We start from the raw sequence: 22,608 nt of genomic DNA on the forward strand, positions 1-22,608 counted from the left end.
TGCTTTGTCTGCCCCAGGACACAGCCAGTGTGGGGGACGGGCCACATCGGGGGGGACTGCAGATGTGGCTCTCTGGCCTGGGAGGCTGCAGGGTAAGGGGCCCACAGGGTCCCCATTCCCGAGGACCCACCCTAGGCCTGGCCCTGGCCGCAGCCTGGCCAGCACAGGGCACAGCCCCCTGGGTGCAGGGCCATCCATCCCAGGCACAGCCCCTGCCCCTGAGCCCGCTGTCCTGCGCGGGGACAGCTGGGAGCCCAAGCTGCTGGCTGGCGGTCCTGCTGGCCGTGGGGGCGACCAGGGTGCAGGGTCATGAGGTGGTGGGTGCTGCTCGGGCACATCCCCGGGGGTGGGGGTGTATGCGGCACTGGCCAGAGGGGGGTCCTGGGACGTGTTGAATGATGCGTCTCCTGCCTGGGGTCTCGGGGTGTTTCTACCCTAACGTGTTAGTGACCCTTATTGTTCCGTGGCGTCCTTGTCCTAGGTCGGACCTTGGGTCCCACTGCGTGGGGTCCCGTCGTGTGGGGGACCCCGGGCCGTGTTCGCGGCGTCCCCGTCGTGAGTGGGGAGCTGGGTTGTGCGGTGTTGCAACCCCGTCATGGAAGGGGTCGCGGCGCGGTCCCGTCCCGCCCGCTTCCCCGCTGGTTTGCGGTTGTGGCGGGGCCGCATGTGGGTTTCTGGGCCCCGGCGTCGGCGGCGGGACCGGAGCCCTCCCAGCCGCGCAGGAAGCGGCCTCGGCCGGAAAGGGGGCCCCCGGCGCCGCCGCCGCCCCCGCCGAGCGGCCTTCCGGAGGGCGGGGCCAAGCGGGGCCGAGTCCCAGGTGGGCGGGGCCTACAGGAGCCGAGCGGGGCCGAGTCCCAGGTGGGCGGGGCCTACAGGAGCCGAGCGGGGCCGAGTCCCAGGTGGGCGGGGCCGAGCAGGGCCGAGTCCCGGGCGGACGGGGCCGAGTGTCGGGCGGACAGGCCCGAGCGCGGCCGAGCGGCCCCGGCGCGGGCGGGGGAGCGCGCGTTCCTGGAAGAGCCGGCCGTGGGGCGGTCGCATTCCTGGCCGGCGCTCGGCTGAGGCGGACGCGCGGCCCAGACGGCGCGCGGGGCGGGGCGGCGGCGCGGCGCGGGGCGGGGCGCGGGGCGGGGCGGCGGCGTGAGCTCAACGCCGGGCGCTCAGTCCGAGCCGGAGCGAGCCGCCGGGAGGATGTACGCCGATCCCCGCGCCGCCGCCGCCGCCGCCGCCGCCGTGCTTTGAGGGCCGCCTCACAGGCGCTCCGCCGCCCCGGAAGCCGCGCTCGCGGGGGGCGGACGGGCGGGCCGCGGAGCCGGCGCGGGCGGCGGGGTGGGCGCGGGCAGGGCCGGGCCGGGGCGGCCGGCGGCGGGCGCGACGCGGCCGGCCAGCGCCGCCGGGACGAGCCGGGCGGGCGCCGCGCGGTGGGAGGAGCGGGGCGGCGGCGGCGGCGCGCCGCGCGAGGACGGCCCGGCGGGCCCCGCGCCCGCGCCCCCGCTCCTCCCGGGCCCCTCGGCCTCGGCCACCGCGGCGATTCGCGCCTCGCGGCGCCGGCACCTGCCCGCGCGCCCCCCGCGTGCCCCGGGCCCGCGAGCGTTGGCGTTGGCGTTGGCGGCGCGCGCAGGGGCATGCCCCGCGCCTAGGGCCCGGGGGGCGCGCGGGGGGCGCGCGGGGGGCCCAGGCGGCGGGCGCGGCGCGGGGCGCGTGGATGTGGCGCCGGGCCCGGGCGGCGGCGGGCTCCAGCGGCGGGACCCCTTCGCCCCGCCCGCCTTCCCCTTCGCGCCCCCGGGCGAGGCCGAGGCCGCGGCCGTGATCGTCCGGGAGCCGGCGGCGGGGGGTGGCCGGGGCCGGGGCCGGGGCCGCCGCCGGGGCGCGCGGGGCGGCGGCGGGGGCCGCGGGGGCCCCGGCGCCCGGGATCGGGAGCGGCCCGTGGAGCCGGAGCGCACCATGGAGGCGGCGGCGGGCGGCCGCGGCGGCTTCCAGCCGCACCCGGGGCTGCAGAAGACGCTGGAGCAGTTCCACCTGAGCTCCATGAGCTCGCTGGGCGGCCCGGCAGCCTTCTCGGCGCGCTGGGCGCAGGAGGCCTACAAGAAGGAGAGCGCCAAGGAAGCGGGCGCGGCCGCGGTGGCCGCGCCGGTCCCCGCCGCCGCCGAGCCGCCGCCCGTGCTGCACCTGCCCGCCATCCAGCCGCCGCCGCCCGTGCTGCCCGGGCCCTTCTTCATGCCGTCCGACCGCTCCACCGAGCGCTGCGAGACCGTCCTGGAGGGCGAGACCATCTCGTGCTTCGTGGTGGGCGGCGAGAAGCGCCTGTGCCTGCCGCAGATCCTCAACTCGGTGCTGCGTGACTTCTCGCTGCAGCAGATCAACTCGGTGTGCGACGAGCTGCACATCTACTGCTCGCGCTGCACGGCCGACCAGCTGGAGATCCTCAAAGTCATGGGCATCCTGCCCTTCTCGGCGCCCTCGTGCGGGCTCATCACCAAGACGGACGCGGAGCGCCTGTGCAACGCGCTGCTCTACGGAGGCGCCTACCCGCCGCCCTGCAAGAAGGAGCTGGCCGCCAGCCTGGCGCTGGGCCTGGAGCTGCGCGAGCGCAGCGTGCGCGTGTACCACGAGTGCTTCGGCAAGTGCAAGGGGCTGCTGGTGCCCGAGCTCTACAGCAGCCCGAGCGCCGCCTGCATCCAGTGCCTCGACTGCCGCCTCATGTACCCGCCGCACAAGTTCGTGGTGCACTCGCACAAGGCCCTGGAGAACCGGACCTGCCACTGGGGCTTCGACTCCGCCAACTGGCGGGCCTACATCTTGCTGAGCCAGGACTACACGGGCAAGGAGGAGCAGGCCCGCCTGGGCCGCTGCCTGGACGACGTGAAGGAGAAGTTCGACTACGGCAACAAGTACAAGCGGAGGGTGCCCCTGGTGAGTGTCCCCGCCGGCCTCGGGGGAGGGAGCGGGAGGGGCGGGGCTGGGGAGAGGGTGGGGGCCTCGTCGGGCAGGGGCCCTGTCTCTGCAGGCTGAGACCTGTGCGCTGCCTCCCCCACGGCTCAGGGTTTTGCTTTGTTTGAAGGAGAGTCAGGTTAGCTTTGGAGTCCCCGGGAGGGTCCTGTGGCCGGGGAGGCCGGCCCCCTAGGACTAGCCAGCGGCCTGGCATGGAGGGCCCGGCCGGGTGGGTGGAGAAGCCCTCTGGCCCGGCAGTTGCCCAGAAGGGCCGGGAAGGGCAGGCCTCGGGCCTCGGGACGCTCCTGCCCAGAGTCCTGGGAAGTTAGACCTGGGCTGGGCCCAGGCTGGAGCCGTAGCCAAGGCCTGCCTTCCTCTGGGTACCTCAGGAAGTGTCCAGACCAGGTGGGGGCAAAGGGCACTGCCATCACCACGTAGCTCCCAGGCTCGCAGTCGGAGGGGTGCCTGCCCGCAGTCCCCGCAGACGGGACTTGGCCCGGCAGAGCCTTTCTGTGCGTGCCTGGAAGTCCCGGGAAACACTAAAAGACAGAGCCCGTGTCCTGGCGCCCTGGCAGGGGGCCGAGACTTGGGGACTCCAGCTCTGTCTCCCTGGGCCTTCCAGGGAGGGAACCCTGAGTCCGTGTGAGGGTGCGGGCTCAGCAGCGGGCACCCAGGGCCGGGAGCTCGAGTGGCCTGTGGCTTGCAGTTTGTTTGGGAGGCGCCCACGTCCCTCTCCCTCTGCCTCCAACGCTGGAGGGCACCGAGGGCAGGGAGGCCAGGCCGGCGCTGTTGTGTGCCTGGCCGGGGACATAGGTGGTCTGGCCCCTCCCGGGACCGCTGGGCACGGAACGCCGTCACCGAGGTCCTCACCGACTTCTCTCGGCCTCGGCCCCCTCCCCACGAATCTGCAACTTTGCTTTTACATTTCCAGGCTTATTAAACCGCGCACAGAATGCTGCCCTGGCGCAGCTATTCTTGGAGGCCTAATTAATTCAGCTATTGCATCAAACTTCTTTTTCTGAATCTGTGAATAGAGGCTCCCGCCCGATTTTCTCTGGGCGCCCCTCCAGCGGAGTGTCAGTCTTGGGGAGCGGAGGAGGGGCTGGGGAAAATGAGGGCCTGTCGCCTGTGCTTAGAGGGGGCCGCCGCGTGTGTGTGTGCGTGCGCGTGTGCTCGCATGTGTGTGTGCTAGCCTGTGTGTGCGTGTGCTTGCCTGTGTGCGCATGTGCTTGCCTGTGCGTGTGTGTGCTCGCCTGTGTGTGTGTGTGTGTGTGCTCGCCTGTGCGTGTGTGTGCTCGCCTGTGTGTGTGCGCGCGCGTGCGTGTGCTCGCCTGTGTGTGTGCGTGTGTGTGTGCGTGTGTGTGCTCGCCTGTGTGTGTGCGTGTGTGTGCGTGTGTGTGCTCGCCTGTGTGTGTGCGTGTGTGTGCTCGCCCGTGTGTGTGCTCGCCTGTGTGTGTGTGTGTGCGTGCGTGTGCTCGCCTGTGTGTGTGTGTGTGTGTGTGTGTGTGTGTGCGCGTGCGCGTGCAGCGGCGTTTCTGCCCTTGTAGACCAGTGCCCAGGTGGCAGCTGTTTGCAGACTGCGGGTTCGCCACGGGGCAGCGGGCGTGCGCTGGGGGTGCTGGTGGGACGGCTGCCGCAGGGCCCTTCGTTTGAGACGGACTTGGCTCTGGGAGGCATGTGGGCCCTCCCTGGAACTGGGAGCCTTTCCAGTTTGGGGTGGCTGCACCCTGGACAGCCAGCGTGGCCTGAGGGGCCCGTGTGCAGGACGGGTGGGTTCTGGCCGCCTGGGGCGGGCGGGCGAGGCCACGGCAGGTCCCTCACCTTCAGAGTGGACAGCAGAGGGTGTTGTCTGGCCGGGCGTGTCTGCATCTGTGTTTGTGTCCGAATCTGGGTCATGTGTGTGTTTGCGGTCTCCCGCCGTCCTGGGGTTGCCTCTGTCACAGCCGCGGCCGGCCTGGTGCCCGCGGCCTTAGGCTCAGGGAAGGCGCGGCTGCGGGAGAGGAGCCACAGACCAGTGGTCGGAGCACACTTCCACTCTGGCCATCTCGGCAGATGGTCAGCGCTGCCCCTTCTGCCTCAGTGGCCCCCCCACAGCCGCTCAGAAACCGCGTGGACGGATCTAAGAACTTCCCACGCGGTCGGCCTCCAGGCCTCCGTGGCAGCCCAGCCCTGTCCTCAGTGGCCTGGGCCCGAGGTCTGGCCGTCTGTCCCCCGTCTCTGCCGGCTGCACCTCCAGGGGCTCCTGCCTGCCCTCCTGCTGCCCCCCACAACCACCCCTCACCCGCCTCTGGGCTCCTCCTGCCCCCTTGCCCCCGTGCCCTGCTGCCTTGGCCCTGATGGCACCGCTGGAGTCCTGGGGTGTGTGGGCCCCTTTAAGTCTTCCCAGCACAGCCGTGTCCACATGCCAGAGGCACCACGTGAGGGGAGGGTCTCGGCCTCAGGGTGGGGACCCACAGCTGCCCAGACTGTTTGCTCTGGAAGCAGCCGCCTGGGCGGACCCTCCCGGCTCCGCTCGCTCCTCCCCCTCGCCGCTGGACCGGCGTGCACAGGCCGCGTTTTGATTCCTTCGCTTCCTTTGTAGCTCGTTGTATGTTTCTGACGTGCCGAGGATGAGGACAGGAGGCAACAAAGACGGGGCTCTCTGGGGGGGACGGGGCTCCCCTGGGGCGGGGGGTTCTGCGAGGAGCAAGTGTGTCCCGGGTGTTGGCGGCGAGGTGTCGCCGGGTCTGCCAGACGGACACCCATGGGCGGTGGGAGGGGCTGGGGACCTTCCTGGGTTCCCAGGCCCCGTCGCCTGCGCTCGCCCGTCGCCTGCGGCCCAGCCGTGGGGGCTGGTGGTTCCTGTGGTTGCCCGGGTGGCACCGGGCGTGGGGCGGGTGCCAGCTCCGGACCTGGAAACCCTGCGAGGGCGGCACCGCGGGCAGGCTGGCGGCTTCCTGGGTGACGCCTCTGCTGTAACGGGTCCCAGAGAGAGGGCCCTGGGCCGTCGCCCCCGCCTGCTGTCCGGGGCGTCCACAGCGCGTAGCTGGGTGGGAACCGCACGGGCCCTCGCTGGCCGTGTGACCTTGAGCGCGTTGTGTAGCCTCAGTTTCCTCACGTGTCACACGGTGTGGAGGTGTCGGTGTCCCCGGGGCGGAGACGGGTCGTTTTGCTGCTGGGAACACGGCACAGAGCTGAGGGCCCGCCGCTCGGCCCCCCGCTCGGCCCCCCGCTCGGCCCAGGGGCTCTGCCTCCCCGGGCTTGTCCAGTGGCGTCGGGGCCACGTCGGGCCGGTCTTAGCGGCACAGGTGCCGTCGTAGAGGAGACGCTGGCGCTTGGGTGTGGGGAGCCGCTGCCCCTCCTGCCGGGGACCAGGTGCTGCCCCTTCGGGGGACGCCAGGGCGGTGCGCTGCGTGCGTCCCTGGGGCCCCAGCAGGGCTCCTCGGAAGCGCTGCCCCTCTGCCCGACACCGGGTTCCAGGAGGGCTCTTCCCTGCGGGGTGGCCCTGGCGTGTGGCTGACGCGTGTTCGGCCGGCCGGCCCACTGGCCCACGGGTTGTGGCGGGAGCGCCCGCGGCTGGACGGTCTGTTCGAGTGGACGCTGTTCTCCCTGCGCCGTGACCGCGTTTCCCTGGCGCTCCCTCAGGCAGAGACCTGGCGGCCGGCGGCCTTGAGCAGCCTGGCGTCTCGGGATCCCTGTTGGGAGGTGACTGCGGCTCTGAGGTGGAGCAGGGGGTGCGCTGGGGCCTGGGGGCCTCTGAGCTGGAATTCCCACGGGAAGGGGGTCCCATCAGGTGGAGCCGCTCCGGCCAGCGCCCCCTCCCGGAACCCCCCGGCCGCCGGGACTGGCAGGGATCTCGCGGTCCGCTGTCCGTGTTCCCTTGGTTTGCTGTTTTTGTGGGGTTCTGTGATTTCCTGGTTCCAGACCGTTGGCTGAGAAGGAGGGGGTGCCATCGCGTGTGATGCTTTGAGGGGAGGCTCCTGGCGCCCCCCCAACCCCCATGCAGAAGGATGGGTCTGTGCGTCAGTCTGGACATGAGGGTAAAGGTTGCGGGGTGTCTTCTCCAACAGGGAACAGCGGCTGGTCTGCCCCGCACCCTGTCATTGGCCGTCTGTCTGCCCCGAGCAGCCCCGTCCCGGTGGTTCTCCAGGAACGGCCCATCTCCCGGGTCCAGCACCTCCTTTGCAGCTGGGCCGGGCCCCTTGCCTTCTGGGGTTTCCCTGATGTGGGCATCTCGCTCGGGGGCAGCAGGTCACGGAGTGGCCCTCGCCTCTGTCCCTGCCGCCCTCGGGCCCCCATGAGCGGGGTGTTGAGAGGAGGGTCGCTGCCTCGCCGGGCGTGGGCTGGGCCGTCGGTGCTGGGTGTCGGCTGAGGCAGACGGGACGGGCGGGGAGGAAGCGTGACCCCAGCCCTACACCAGCCACCAGGCGCTTCCGGGCCGCACCAGGGCGTCCGCGGGAGGCGTCTGTGCCAGCGGCGGCGGCGGCGACTGCGGCCCGGAGACTGTTACACAAGCAGCAATAATGTGGCTCTTTCTAAGGATTGCGAAAGCGAGGGAGGGCTTCTCGCTGGAGGAATTATGCAAGTCTCAACTGAAACGTTTTTTAAAAGTTTCTTTGTTTTGAGTCGAAATACAGAGGCCGGATTATTTCCTTAAGATCAGTGAGAGCTGGAGGAGGAGACCGGTCCCTCCTTCCTGAGGCCGTCCCCTCCTGCTGGCAGCCACCAGGCCCGCGGCGGGCGGCACGTTGGGATGGCGGCCGGGCAGTGAGATGGTGGATGGGCACGCCTTGTGCTTATGAACCGGCTCAGACGCGGGGGGCGGGCCAGACTCAACGAGGGAACAGGAAGTCGTTGCTCGGGAGCGTGTGGGGGTGTGTGTCTGGCCGGCTGTTCGTGGGAACGGGGTGGCCCCGGCCCCCCCAGCCTCCCGCCTGAACTTGGGGGGCGGGGCCCCAGGTAGACCCGGCGGGGCTCGTTCAGGTGACGTCTGCTCAGGAAGCACCTGGCGGCCCGGGTGGGCGGGGAGTGGGGCCGCTGAGGAAGGAGGACGGGGCTCTCCAGGAAGATGGGGCTCTCCAGGAGCGCCAGGCTGGCTGTCTCTCAGGCGGCGTTGCGGGGACCCCGGCGAGGAGGGGCCAAGTGAGGTTCTGGGGTCCCCCAGCGCTGGGCGTCACCCCCACATGTGTCTGCTTACTGGCTGGAATGAAGGGCCCAGCCCTGGCCGGTTTGGCTCGGTGGATAGAGCGTCCGTGTGAGCACGGAAGGGTCCCGGGTTTGATTCCGGTCAGAGGCGCGGACCTCCGTGGCAGCTCTGGCGTGAGGCAGCCAGCCCGTGTCTCTCACGGCGACGTTCCTGTCTCTCCCTCCGTCTCCCACTCTCTGTAAAAACCAGTGGGAAAACGCCCTCAGCGAGGATTAACAACAGAAAAACCAAAATGAGGGGCCCAGACTCTGGCACGAATGTTACAGGAAGTGGCGGGAACCGGAGGGATGGGGCCCCTGCTGGGCGGAGGGAGCCCCCTTGCTGGGCATCCAGGGCCCGTGAGTGGGCGTTTTGAGGGGAGGGGTCATCTTGGCCCGAGCCGGGAGAGACCCAGACTCGGCGCGGGCCATTTGCGTCTTCCCTGTGTTACTGTGTGACGTGAAGATTCACGAACCCGTCACTGCTCGAGTTTGGAGTCGTCGATAGGCGTGCAGGCAGTCGCGGTGTGACTGGTTCTCTGATGGTGCGCCGTGGCTGTTGTGGGGGCTCGGTCACAGCCGGGCCCCTAGTTCCGGGCCCCGGATAAACACCCATCGAGGGGCTCACGGAGGCATGAAGTCGTTGGGGTCTGTTAGCAGCTCTGCTCTCGACGGCTGGAGAGGGGAGGGGTGGGGCGGAGAGCCTTTCTCGGGGTGCAGTGGGGGTTTGGCAGGTGGCTTGTCCTGCCCTGTTTGAGTTTTGGAGAAGGTGGCTCGCTCAGGTCTGTCTGTGTGGGGCACCTGGAGGAGCCCGGGGCCCCGCCGACGGGGCACCTGACACCCGCCTGCTGCCCGCTGCCCGCTGAGGCACGGCGCCCCCGCCGTGGCCCTGCCCGGCCAGCCTGCGAGGTGCCCGCGCTGGCTCGGCTTCCCCCGGGACGCTGGCTGGGTCTTTGGGAAGGAACATTTTCTGTTGGAAGTAGGCTTCCTGCTTGCTGCAGAGAAATGGGGTGGCGGGCAGGGCAGCAGCGGAGGGAGGTCGCTCGGGGCACAGGCAGGGGCGGCGCAGCGGGCACCTGGTGGGCTCATTCTGCCCCGAGGGTGGGCGAGGTGCAGCTGGTCTGAACCCACGTGTGAGGGGGTGAGTCACCGATGGCAGCTGAGCTGTGCACCCCCAGCCCCAGGGTGAGACCCCGTGTGTGGGAGGCACCAAGGAACCGGGCTGATGTGCCAGAAGCAGTCAAGTGGGGGGGACACGCATGTTGGGGACCCTCACTGGGTGCGGGTCGTCCGCGTGCCCTCATCGCTCTTCTGCCCAGCAGGAGCTGTCGGCCGCTGGGTGTGACGTGGTGTCCGGGGAGCGATGGTCTCTGGTCCCCCACTTTTCCCAGCTGGGCGGGGGCTCCCCCAGGCCTCTCCCTGCCACGCGTTCTGAGAGCCGCTCGCTGGGGGAAGGAGCGCATTTCCGGAGGCTGAGGCCCGGTCTCGCCTCACGTGCAGTGACCCTGGGTCAGGAACGGCCCCAGTCTCGTACCGCCCATGTCCTGGGGATGGGTGCGGCCCCCCCCCCCCGGGCTCTGACAGGCACCAGGGACCCCCCCACACGACCACGGTGCCTGGGTGAACCTCTAGTCGGGGGCTGGCGCCACCATCTCCCCGGGGAGCGTGCCAGCTCCTCCTGCTGGGCCCAGCCTGTCTGCCGTCGCCGTGGCGCTGTCCCCATCCCAGCCCGGGCCTGCGGGTGACGGGGGGCTGGTGCCAGGCCGCCTCCTCCCCCACCCGTGGGTCCTTGCTTTCCCGTCTCGGTCTGTGCGGAGCTGGGGCGCGTGTGGCTCTCCGTGGGGAAATGCCAGTCCCCTGGGCCGTGGGTGGCAGCGCGGTGGGTGCTGTGCTGAGAACCAGTGGAAGCCCCGCCTGGAACGTTGGCACGGGCGGGCCGGGTCCGAGCAGCCGGGGCTCCTGGGCCTGAGTGCTGGCGGGGCCCTTCCTGAGGAGCGAGCCGGGCTCTGCCGGGCTGGGCTAGGGCTTGTTGGTGGAAGGCCAGCGTGGCCACCTGCACTGTGACCCGTCGCCACTGGAGGGTGAGTGGGTCTCTCCAGCGGCAGGGCTGGCGCTCGGCCTGCACGCAGAGCAGCCATGGCAGGCGGGCAGCAGGCCGCGCCCGGGGAGGCGGGGGACCCGCTCCCTGGAGGAGGAGGGTGCCTGTCCCAGCTGGTTCTGGGACCCGCTGGCGGGTGGAGGCAGGCGTGCTGGGTGGCAGGGAGGTACCGTCATCACACTGCACCACAGTGGGGTCTCCGGCCCACCGGGTGGGGGACCCCCTGCCTGGGGTCACGCCCCTGACGCCCCAGACTCACCTGGCCCTCCCTGCTGCTGCCCACTCCCTGAGGTTACAACTGATTTGCCCAAACCATTAAAAAAATTATGCTCCCAAGTTGAATGATATGCAAATGTAGTCAATTAAGCGAGGGGATTTTAATTAGCAGTTTAAGTTCATGTGTGAAGTGCCTTGCCTTAATTACTTGACAGTTTTGTTGTAAATTTGCTAAGTTTTTTGCAGAACTATCAAAACTGTGATTTTTTTTAACATCCTCGTGCCCAGGAAGTGTCGCCCAGCCTGCCTGACCCTCCTCGGTTTTGTCTCAGTTTCCGAAGGTCCGTAAACTGTGATAACGAGGTGAGCCGCGGCTGCCTCCGCGTGCCCGGCTCCACGAGGGGGCGGCCGCTTACCCGAGGCGGCGGGCGAGGCGCTGGAGGAGGAGGGAGAGCCGGCTGGGAGGTGAGCCAGGAGGCCCGCCACGGAGGCCCGAAGGGGCTTGACCGGTGGGACCATCGAGGAGCAGTGGCCCCGAGCCCAGCGCCGGGAGCTGCGCAGCGAGGGCCCTGACCTGTGGGCCTGGCTCCTGGGCCCCTGAGTGCCCGCCTGGTCCCGGCTGCTGCCGGCCCGGCGACTTCCGGACCTTGATGCTCCCGCAGCCGGAGCGCGTGTGCGGGGCGTGGGCTCAGGAGGGCGGCGGGGAGCCGCTCTGATTTCCCCGCGGCCGCTGTCGGCCGACTGGTGTTGGGGGCCCCTCGGGTCGTTCGTGCCGACCTCGTTGCCCGTCGGAGCTGGATGCCCCTCGAGCTGCCAGCTGTGGTGTTTCCTCGGACACGTTGGCGTCCGAGTTGTGTCCTGTGCCGGGTTGGGCTCTCGTGACCAGGCCTCTCACTTCCCTCTGTGAGCCCTGGAGGCTGAGGGCGAGCCGGGCCGCAGGGAGCCCCCACGGCTGCCGTCCCCGGGGTCCCAGCGTCTGGGGTCCTGCTGGTGTCAGCAGGTGGGAGGGAGGCAGGGGACCCTGGGGGCTGGGGAAGGGGTGGCGGGCGCTGGCGGTGGGCCCACGGGCCTGGGCCTCTGCCGGGCTGCTCAGCCTCCAAGGAAATGGTGGCGCAGGGAGCTGTGGGCCGGCGGGCAGGGCCTCGCCGACCCCGGTCCCGGTGTCACTCCGCCGCTCGCGGCCTGCGTGCCCTGCACCCACCCTGGCGGGACCAGCGAGGGGCGCCCTGCAGTGGCCTCGTGACGTGCCCGTGGACACACAGTGTCGTGTCCTGTCGTGCCGTGGAGGTCACTCCATGCCGCACCGGGCAGAGCCTGGTTGATGGCCCGCGCCCAGCTCAGTGGTGACGGCGTCTAACGCTTCCCTCTTTTGTGAGGAGACGGATGTTGTCTAACGCCAACCCCAGACATCACGTTACTTCACGTTGGAACGTCTCAGTGTCTGTTTCACACGCGGGATTGTGGGGACCAGGACTGCGGGGCCGTTGGCGTGCCCAGCAGAGCCGGCGGGCTCTGTAGTGCCCGGGCCGTGTTTGGATCCGGCATCTCAGAAACGGCGCGTGGGGGCTGCGTGTGCACTTGGGTGGGCACGTCTGTGTGGGCACGTGCCCCGCAGCGTGGTCGGCCTCGCTGAGCACGGAGGGTGCTGGCTTTGTCCCTGTAGGGTTGCCTGCAGACGCCCCAGCCGGCGGCACGTGACGGCGCAGACGGTCAGCGCGCTGGGCCCGTCCTCGCCCGTCGCTCCCTGGGGACCCTCCTGGTCCCCGTGTCTGGGCCGTGCCCCAGGGTGGACCCGAGGCCTGGTCTGCCGTGTGCGCCGGTGCCCGGCTCTCCGGGGGCTCTGGCTCCAGTGTGCCGGCCTCACACAGCGGCCCGTCCTGTCTCCCGTGGAGGCACGTGTGAGCACTGGTGTCTGGGGCAGGGGAGAAAGATGGCGGGTCCCCTGGCTGGTTCTGAATTGGGGGCCCCGGCTGGCGTCCCCCTGTGGCTCAGGTGTTGCTACAGGACGTCTCCCCCACGCGGGTACACGGGGTGGGGGCACTCCCCGGGGAAGACGGGGTGGGCGTGACCTCGCCTTACACAGACGTGCAGGTGTGAGTGTTCCTCTGGCATCACGTGGGTGCCTGCGGGTTTCTCTCTCTGTCACTGTGGTGGGTGACGCTGGTCAAGGACCCGTGAGTCTCAGGTGCTCAGTCCTGGGACCATCGCACGCCGCTGTGTGCACTCATTGCCCTCATTCTCTCGGGGCCTTCGGACGGCTCTTGATTTTACGTGTTACCGGCTTTTTCTCTAAACGCGGCCCAGTCTACAGGCCGAGAGGGTTGCCGGGAAGCGGCCCGTTTCCCTGCCCTCACCACCTTCGCTCCTGCCACCAGAAAGCACCGCGTGTCCTGCGCCGAAGCCTCCACCGTCTCCATTGCCCCCCAGGGACCTCTGTCCCCGTCACACTCACCCCACCTCCCCCGGCCCCTGCACCTCCGTCTACGCTCTGTCCCTGGACCTGACTCCTCCAGGGCCTCCTGGGAGCGGGATCACACGGCCTCTGTCCTTCTGAGTCAGGCTTACGTCACGGAGCACGGTGTGCCCGAGGCCCAGCCGCGTGGTAACGCCAGAGTCTCCTGGTGTTCGTGTGTGTGTGTGTGTGTGTGTGTGTGTGTGTGTGTCCGTGTGTCCGTTCGTCCATCGGTGGACACGGCTGTTTCCATGTTCGACTCTTGTGAGCAGCGCTGCTGTGAGCGTTGGGTGCAGGCGTGGAGTGGCGGGTTCGGTGGGGATTCTGTGTTCAGTTTTTGAGGAGCCGCCACGCCGTTCTTCGTCACGCCTGCACAGCCGGCCACAGGCTCTGCGTTCTCCGTGTCTCCCTAGCGCCTGCTGTTTTGTGTGTTTTTGATGGTGGGCATCCTAGTGGCTGTGAGCTGGTGTCTCACTGTTGTTGTTGTTTTAAAATTTTTATTTATTGGTTTAGAGAGAGAGAGAGAAGGAGAGAAAGAGAAAAGGGGAGAGAGATAAATGGGCTTGTTCCGCTTATTGATCTTCGTTGGTTGCTTCTTGTCTGTGCCCTGAGCCGGGATCGAACCCTTGGCCCATTGGGACAACGCTCTAAGCACCTGAGCCCCCGCCAGGGCCTCGCTGCGGCTTGAGCTGCGCCTGCCTGTGGTCCGCGATGGTGCGCGTCCTGCCGTGCGCTCACCGACCGCGTGCGGCCTTTGGAGCGATGCCTGCTTGAGCTCTCGGCTCTGTTTTGCGTTGGGCTGTGTGTGCTCTCTGCATGGTGGGTGTGAGTCCCGTCGCGTGTGGCTGGCTGATGTTCCGTGTGCTGCGCGTGTCATGGCTTAGCCGTCGTCTGTCGCGAAGCCAGGCTGTGGGGCGTTGGAGGCAAGAGCAGCTCTGAGCTGGGTACCCGCCTTTTTAGGAGGGAACCCATGTGCGCAGGCCCTGCTGTTAGAGGTGCAGTGACCTGCTGCCCGGGCTGCTGGGGCCTGGGGCCTCCCGGTGGGAGTGTGGCAGCAGGCCGGCCCGAGTGCAGAAGTCCTCCGTGATGGAGCCCTACTGTGTGCCCGGCCGCTGGCCGCCCTCCGTGGTGGAGCCCTACTGTGTGCCCGGCCGCTGGCCGCCTTCCGTGGTGGAGCCCTACTGTGTGCCCAGCCGCTGGCCGCCTTCCGTGGTGGAGCCCTACTGTGTGCCCAGCCGCTGGCCGCCTTCCGTGGTGGAGCCCTACTGTGTGCCCGGCCGCTGGCCGCCTTCCGTGGTGGAGCCCTACTGTGTGCCCGGCGGCTGGCCGCCAGAGAGGATTGGCAGGGACCATGGGACTCGTGGGGCTGATGACGCCTCTGATCCGGGAGGCCTGTGTGAGAGCCCAGTGTGTGCATGCTTGTGTGTGTGCGTGCGCGCGCACGTGTGTCCACGTGTGCCGTGGCCCAGGGATGGGGGCCGGGCAGCAGGAGGGCCCGAGGCTCCGGAGGAGGTCCTGGGAGCCCTCACGCACCTTCCTTTCCCCTCTTACGTCTCTGTCCTGCCCGTTTCTGGAGGAAGTTATTTTTTAATTTATCTAACTTAAAGAAATATATCTTCGCTGATGTCAGAGAGGAAAAGAGAGAAACATCAATGACGAGAGAGAATCATGGACCGGCTGCCTCCTGCACGCCCCACACTGGGGGTCGAGCCCGCAACCTGGTCATGTGCTCTGACCGAGAAGCAGACCGTGACCTCCTGGTTCCCAGGTCGACGCTCAACCACGGAGCCGCGCCGGCCGGGGGAGAAGTTCTTTAAAAAGAGCGAGAGGAGGGTGGGCGCCCTGGGACGGGTGCTTCTCACCCCAGAGGCTGTGCTCCTTCCTTTTTAATCGCGAACCAAGCGCGTCAGACCCAGAGCCGGCGACGGCCACCGCTGCCCCGGACAGCCTGACCCTGAGCGTCCCGGGGAGGAGAGAGGCCAGGCTGCTCCTGGCGGCAGGACGCGGGCGGCGGGGGCGTGCACGGTGGGCCGCAGCCCGTGTCCGGTGTGGCTCTGGGAACGACGGGAGCTTGGGGAGCGCGGGGGACCACCGGCCGCTTTTCCAGCTCTCCTGCCTCCGGACGCCACGGCGCACGGCCTCGCGGGGCTCAGGGCCAGGCCTGTCCTCGGCCTCCGTTTGCTCGAGTCGGGCCGTGGTGACAGGTGGCCTGGCTGAGGCTGTGCGCTCCGGCGCCTCGCGGGGAGGCGAGCCTGGGCACGTGGCTGGGCCGTGAAGCTCAGGAGAAAGCCAGCCCCTTCCCCCGAGCCCCGAAGGGCATGGCCACTGCCTCTCGGCACTGGGGCCTGGACAGCCGCCTTGGCCAGGACGGGCGGTGCCCACAACTGCCTGTGGCCCCCTCCCCGGGCGGCTCTGATGGAACTGATGACTCAGCCGTGGCAGCCATTTCCGTTCCTTGGTTTCCAAACGCCCCATCTTGGCCGCCTGAGTCTGAGCAAGCCTGGACCTCAGCCGGCGGGCGGCCTCCTGGCTCTCTGTCCCGCTTTGTCTTCGCTGCCGACGAGGGGCGGGGCGGGGGGGGGTGTGAGGGCGGCACCCCCTCCCCAGTGGCTCCTGGAAGGAGGAGCCTGGATTTTTGTTTTGCAAAACTGGTGGGGCCCCACCTGCTGGGTGGGGGTGAGGCCACTGCTGGAGGCTGAAGGGAGGCCAGGCTGAGAGGCAGTGCCCTCAGGCCGCCCGCTTCCCCTGCCCCGAGCAGAAATCACTTTCTCCAGCTCTGCCTGCCGCTGCTTCCTTCCCCATCTCCTCTGTGCAAGCAGTAGGTGGTGTAATGTTTGGTGTTTCGAGCCAAGGAGAAGTTTCTAGAAGTTTGAGAGGCAGCACTGTCTAGTGGTTAGGGCGTGGACTCCCAGGGCCCGGATCCGGGCTCCGCCACTTCCTCTCTCGGGTGTTGGGTTACGTCACGTCCCCGCCTTGGTTTCCCCGTCTGTGAGGAGGGGGGTTGGGGTGCCCACCCTGCACGTGGATGGCGAGGACTGACGAGGGTGAGGATGCGGCAGCGTCGAGGCTCCCAGCTGCGCAGTCCTCTCTCTCAGCGAAGCCGGTCCTCGGACAGGAGCCCGCCGGGGCCGTGTGGGCATACGGGGCTGGCACGGCGCCCCCCACAGCCCGCCGGGCCGGCGGATGGACGCCAGCAGGTGCTGTGAGTGGAGCACAAGGATGCGCGGGCAGCGGGCGCGTTCGTAGACTGAGGCCCGTGCTGCCCACTGCCGGCGTGCCCACACGGGCCACCCCCGATCGGGAACACCCCAGGGTCCTGGCCAGCTTCCCCGCACGGCGTCCGCAGTGGGGCGTTTGGGGGTGCATCTGACCGGAGCCTCCGCGTGCGGTCTGGTTGTGGGCGGGCCCCCACAGCCCCCGCCTCGCCCACGGGGTGCAGACAGCGGTGGCCGTGAGCCGGTGCTGAGGGAGCCCTTCTCTGCGAGTGCGGCCTTCAGGCGATGCTGTGGCGAGGGAGCTGGCGTCGGTTTCGGAGCGAGGCCGTCGGCGCTCAGCCGTTCTTCAGGCAGAGGTTTCTGTAAAGGAGCCAGCAGCAGTGGGCTCCTCGGCCCCGGCCTGACCTGACGGGGAGGCTGAGTCCAGGGCAGTTCTTATCGGGGGAAGGTGAGGCTTTACAGAAAACGGGGAAAAGGCCGCGCTTAGAAAACCAGTGTCGAGGCTCGGTTTCCTGTCCCGCCGTTGGTGGGCGCTAGCGGAGGTTTGGGGCAAGGAGGGCCAGGGCACGGCTCGTGGACCCGACCCCCGACCGGCACGGGCCCCGGCCAGACCAAGGCTGGACCCGCTCCTCCTGCCCCTGGTGGTCAGGACCTCGGGCCATGGCTCCTGCTCGTCGCAGTGGCCTCGGCTCTGGCTGGTCCCAGGGTTTGTCACAGCCCAGGCGTGTGGCATTGAGGGGCCGGTGACTCGCTGTTTCACGCCAGGGGCCTCGGGCGGCCTGCGGTCCAGAGGGTCTCCACGTGGCTCAGATCGGGGGAGCTCATGCTCCCAGGTGTCCACGGTGTGGGGGGACGGCCGCCCCCGCTGGAGGGCAGACACCGTGTCATAAACCTGCCACCTCTCCTCCTTGCTCAGCGGGTTTTTTTGTTTTGTTTTGTTTTTAATATATTTTTACTGACTTCAGAGAGGAAGGGAGAGAAGCAGAGAGAGAGAGAAACGTCGGTGATGAGCCCTGGCCGGTTTGGCTCCGTGGCTAGAGCGTTGGCCTGCGGACTGAAGGGTCCCGGGTTCAATTCCAGTCCAGGGCACATGCCTAGGTTGCGGGCTCGATCCCTAGTGGGAGGCATGCAGGAGGGAGCCTATCAGTGATTCTCTCTCATCATTGATGTTTCTCTCTCTCTCCCTCTCGCTTCCTCTCTGAAATCCACAAAAATGTGTTTTTTTAATAAAAGAAACATCAAGGATGAGAGAGAATCATTGATTGGCTGCCTCCTGCACGCCCCCCACTAGGGATCGAGCCTGAAACCTGGGCATGTGCCCTGAACGGGAATCGAGCCACGACCTCCTGGTTCACAGGTCGATGCTCAGCTGCTGAGCCACACCGGCCGGGCTGGGCTCAGCCTTTTATTCAGAACCGTCTCCCCCTCTGGTGAAGCTGCGAGGCCACGTCAGGGTGACGCCTGGGGCCCCCGAGCCCGGGCCCACTTGCCCGCTGCCCCACCGGACCCTTCGCGGCCGTCTTTCTGCCAGGACCCAGCGGGACGCGCCTTCTCCCGGTCCCTCACCGCCTTGTGGCGCTAGTGCGTTCCCAGTGCGGGGCTGTCCTGTGGATTGTGCCTCCGGTTGGGGTGCCTGGCGCGTCCCCTGGTGGGATGCAGGGGTGCATGTGGGGGGCCCAGCGGCGCCACCACCCCTTCTCCCCGGCGCTCCGGGCGGGAGGCTCAGAGCCGCCCCTCCCCCGAGGTGGGTGACCCTGGGCGGGTCTGCCTTTCCCTCCCTGGTTAATAAGTAACCCGTGGGGGGACTTTGGACCCTGTTGGCATCCTGTCCCCCGTGAACTTTCTCCCAGGGGTTCGGTGTCCCTCGAGATCCTGCTGACCCATTTAGAGGCCTCGGGGCTCGTGTCCGTCTGCCCGTGTTCACGTGGCTCTGACCCAGGCCGGCCGTTCCGCTCGTCATTTTGATGCCGAAATTGCCCTTTTGGCCGCCTGCTGGGGCTCGGTCTCTGATATCTTTTCCCCGAGACCCCCCCCCCCCCCCCGCCCTTACCTCATGGCAGCGTGAGGCCCACCGTTCTGAGCTGTCCCTGTCAGGGAACAAGGTCACCCGGCTGGTTGACCCCCAGCCCTCGACGTGGCGACCTTCTCTCTCGGATTGGGGGAGGGGCACGGCAGGCGCGGCCGCTGATGGCGGTGTTTTCTGCCGGTGAACTCGGCTCCGTGTTCCTTGTCACGGGTCGTTCATAGGAGCCGAGCCGTCCTCCTCGGGCTCCAGGCTCCGGAGGCCTCCCACGCGCGCTGTCCGTGGCCTCTGCCCGGAGCCTGTCTGCGCGCAGGTGCCAGGAGCGTGTTCCGGAGGGCGGCTGCTGTTCAGGGCGAGGGCGGGGGCGTGCCCGACCGGCTGAAGGGCCTCTGGGCCTGCGGGTGAGCAGGCTCCCGACAGGTGCCCTGTGGCCGTGGGCGGCCGCCCCGGTTCCCGGGCCTGTGCTGGGCCTCCAGGGAGCAGCCTGGCCCTGGGTCCCCCCTCACCCCCCACTCTATGCGGGGCCCCTGGGGCGTGATGCTTTGTGCTGCTGATGGCTCTGTGCGCGGGAGCTGCTGACCATAGAGGGCCCCGCACAGGAAGCCGAAGACGAGCCCTCAGCGGGCTGGCTGCAGAGGGCCGCGGAGCCGCACGCCGTGGCCACGTGCTCTGGGCCTAGGGCACGTCCGGGGGCCTCCTGGGACCATCTCCAACCCCAGCCTCTGTCTTCACACGAGTGGGTGTCACGGGCCAGGGGCGCCCCAGCCCCAGGGCCTGGTCCCCGTAGCGGCGTTTGTACTTGGTGTGACCGGCCCTTCGTTCACTGGCCCGGCCGGCCCCCTGGGAGGGAGAGGCCCGCTCTGCAGACAGCGAACCCGCATTCTCCCAGCCCCTGCACAAGGCCCGCCCCCGCACGTGACCGTTCACCCTGACCGGCCGCGCGCCGCTGCCCAGGGCGAGAGACGCAGGGTCAGGAGGAGACGGGACGGACGGTGCTTCCGGCGGCTGCCGTGGGCACACCCACCGACCGCCTGCAGGGCCCAGGGTGGTGTCCCCTGAGCCGCCGCTTCCTGTGGGCCGTGCCTGCCGCCTGTCCAGGCGCTCACGTCCGGCCTCAGGCTTTGACAAAGCGTCCTTCGGCCGATGATTGTGACCGAGGGGCTGTGTTCACCTGATTGGCATAGGGGTTCTGACCTCACTTCCTGCCTGTTCCCCTGGGCCCTGCAGTTCTGACCTCACTTCCTGCCTGTTCCCCTGGGGCCCTGCAGTTCTGACCTCACTTCCTGCTTGCCCCCCTCACTGCCCCCCCAGTGTTGTTGTTTTTAAATCCTTGCCTGAGGATGTGTGTATTGATATAGAGAGGGAGGGGGGGGAGAGAGAAACCGATGGGATGGCTGCCTCCCTTTGGTGCGCGGATCAGGGCTCTAACCACTGAGCCTCCGGCCGGGCTGTGGTGTTATCTTTACGTCACGCGCCCTGTTGCCCTGGTTTCTTTTGTGAACGTGCACGCCTGCTCTGTCCCCTCCACCGTCTCCTCACCGTCCGTCCTCGGTGTTAACGGTGCTGCTTTGGCGGCGGCTTCTTTTGGTTCCCCAAGCTCTTGGGTCTGTTAGGACGTGGCTTTTGTGGGGCAGCTTCCCGAGCTGGTGACTGGACTGTCTGGTCCCGTCGAGGCTGCGGCAGCGTGGACAGCGTGGGCTGCGTGGACAGCAGGGCAGGTGGGCACAGCTCTGTCCCTCCGCAGGCGTGCTCCCTGGACACGTCCCCGCCTCCTGGGGGGCTGGTGGCCGGCGCCCGGGCTTTTGTGCGTCACCCCTGGGCGTCCTCTCCGCTGCGGGCCGGCCGCCTCCCGCCCTCGGGTGCGCAGGCCCCTTGGTCGCTGCAGAGCAGGGTGTGGTGATATCGGAGAGGAGGACGGGGTTGGAGCGGTCCTGCTCTCCCCTCGACGCCGTTACCTCTCCCGCTGCGTCTGGACTCGTCACGTTTTCACGTTGAAGAAGGAAGGGCACGCGGCGCGGCTTTAGGAGAAACCAGGGCCCTGGCCGCGCGGCTCTGTGGGTCGGGTCGGCGTCCCTGTGCCGAAAGGTGGCGGTGATTCCCGGTCAGGGCGTGTATGGAAGTCCACCGATCGATGTTTCTCTCTCTCCCCTCGCTCTAAAATCACCGAGCGAGCCCTCAGGGGAGCGTTAAAACAGGTTAAAAAAGAAAGCACGGCCGTGCGGCTATGGGTGACCTTAGCCAGAGAGTCCTCGGGTGAGCAGGGTTCATCCACGCCAACGTGTGTGCACATGCGTGTGCACACGGGACTCGCCGTCCTCGAAGGTCTCACCTGCGGTGCCCACGGCAGAATGTGGTCTCGGCCAACGCCCGCCTGACTCAGGCCCCGCGCTCTCAGGCTGACTCACCCCGAAGCGTGACTCAGGTCCTCGTTCCGCCGCGGAGTGCGGTCACGGAGCAGCGGGCGCGGCGGCAGGCTGCGTCTCAGATGGGCTGGGAGCTGCCGCGGGGAGTGGAATGGGCCAGCGGCGGCCCTTCCCCGCGAGGGTGTCCGCGGCGTCCCCCTTCCTTCCTCCGCCTCCTGCGTTTCCCGTGCGTGTTCCCAGCCAGCACACGTGTGCTTCCCCACGGCCGCCGAGGCCCAGCGCTGCCTGAGAAACGCTTGCTCAGCTCTGCTCATCCTCGGCTCTGGGTCAGCCCGTCCCTCTGGCCGGCTTCTCGAGACCAGTGGTTCTTAAACTTGAGCTGAGAAGTCCTGGACGGCTGGCTTCGGGGTCCTGTCCCCAGAGTTGCGGATCCCTGGGCCTGAGGTGGGTCCTGAGAGTTTGCGTTTCGAATAACTTCCCAGGTGCTGCTGCTGCTGATGGGAGCAGATGCCACTCTCACCTGCAGCCCCCGGCCACAGCCAGCCCCCACCTGTTTGTGTAAATAAAGTTTTATTGGCTCCCGGCCCTCCGTTTGTTCACATGGCCTGTGGCTGCTTCAGCGAGACAGTGGAGACAGTGGCCGGCTTGAGGCGCGAGAGCCCGGGGCCCACAGAGCCAGGGAGGCTGTGCGCGGCCCTTGGCGGGGGAGCGGCCACTGCGTGTGTGTTTGGGAGGGAAGGAGTGTGTGGGATGACCTGGGAGGTCTGGCCTCAGGCTGCTGGTTGACCCGTGTTGTTGAGCTGTGGACGTGGTTTAAAGCCACAGAAAAAACGAGTCCGGGAACACGGGGTCCAAGTGGAGTTGCTGTTGTTTTCAGAAGCGTAACTGATGCAACCGGCACCACAGAGTGAGCGCGGGTCACTGCTGTGTTGTCCGCACCGGAGGACATTGATGTGAGAGAGGCCCCCTGCACACACCCCGATGGGGGCCGGGTATTGAATCTGCAGCCCAGGAATCCACCCCGACCCTTTGTCTCGTGGGCCGACACTCTACCCACTGAGCAACACCAGACGGCCTGTCCGTTCTCTTAAAGAAAAAGGTTCTTCTTTTTCTTTTTTGGTGTCATTATCAGTAGCGCAGTTTTTGTTTTTAAATTTTAAGTCCCTGATTAAAAGTCGCCGGTACGACTGATTTCTGTGGATTGATCTTGCATCTGAAATCTTGCCGCTCACTTACCAGTTCCGGTGGCTTTTTGTAGACGTGCCCCGCTCTTCTGCGCGGGAGGTGATGTCATCTGCGAACGGGGACAGCGTGCTTCTCCCGGTCCAGGCTGGACGCCTTGTGTCCGCTTGCTGAGGGCCGGGCCGTATTGACAGGAGCTGAGGGCAGGGCAGGGCCCTACTGACAGGAGCTGCGGGCCCTGGTGGGGGAGGCGCGGCAGTCAGAGAGGGCGCCCCGCCGCCCCGTCCCCCGTGGCTCTGACCAGGAACCAGCCGTGTTGGGTTTTGTCAGATGCTGCGTCTGCGGTTATGTGAGTGTCGCTCCTTCTTTAGCTGGTTAACGTGGCGTTGCATCGGCTGACTCGCCTTCCGTTCCTGGCATCGGGCGTTGGTTACCTGTCGGAACGGTGCTGAGTTGGACTGGCTGAAATGTGTCGTTTTGCGTTGATACTCGTGAGGGATCTTGGTCTGTGGTTTTTTCCGTTCTGTCTTTTGCTCTTGTGATGTCTTTGTCTGGTTTCGGCATCGGCGTCACGTTGGAGTCATAGACTGTTTGGGAAGTGTCCCCCTCCTCTCACTGTTCCTTTGGAAAGACGTGGGAGCGCGAAGCCCATTGGGTCTGGGGGCTTCACGGGGGATTGTTCCGAACTCCACGGGCAGCCCAGGGTTGGTTTCTGCTCTCGATGGAGCGTTTTCACAAGTGATTCCTGGTTCATCCGTGTCCTCGAGTGTGTTCACCGTGTCCCCTCGCGATCCCCGCAGGACCGCGGGAACCAGCTCACACCCGATGCCGGGCACCCTCCTTCCGCGATCCGCCTGGGCGGAGGTTCATCAGTGTTCCTCATCTTCTCGGGGAACCAGTTTGGGTTTCATTGACTTTTCTTTCCCGTTACTTTTCTGTTTCCTGTTTCGTAGACGTGTGTTTCGGTC

At 67.6% G+C, this 22,608-nt stretch overlaps 1 protein-coding gene across 1 annotated transcript in view; it reads left to right on the top strand.

The window, feature by feature from the left end:
• Positions 1-1,680: 1,680 nt before the first annotated feature.
• SKI (SKI proto-oncogene) overlaps positions 1,681-22,608 on the top strand; it is a 51,211-nt gene continuing 30,283 nt past the window's right edge. Inside the window, exon 1 of the mRNA XM_008151711.3 lies at positions 1,681-2,910. Within this exon, the coding sequence (XP_008149933.1) occupies positions 1,942-2,910 (969 nt within the window). The 5' untranslated portion in view covers positions 1,681-1,941. The remainder of the gene's footprint in view (positions 2,911-22,608) is intronic.

The sequence above is a fragment of the Eptesicus fuscus genome, chromosome 9 (assembly GCF_027574615.1).
Source record: "Eptesicus fuscus isolate TK198812 chromosome 9, DD_ASM_mEF_20220401, whole genome shotgun sequence".
NCBI classification, from domain to species: domain Eukaryota; kingdom Metazoa; phylum Chordata; class Mammalia; order Chiroptera; family Vespertilionidae; genus Eptesicus; species Eptesicus fuscus.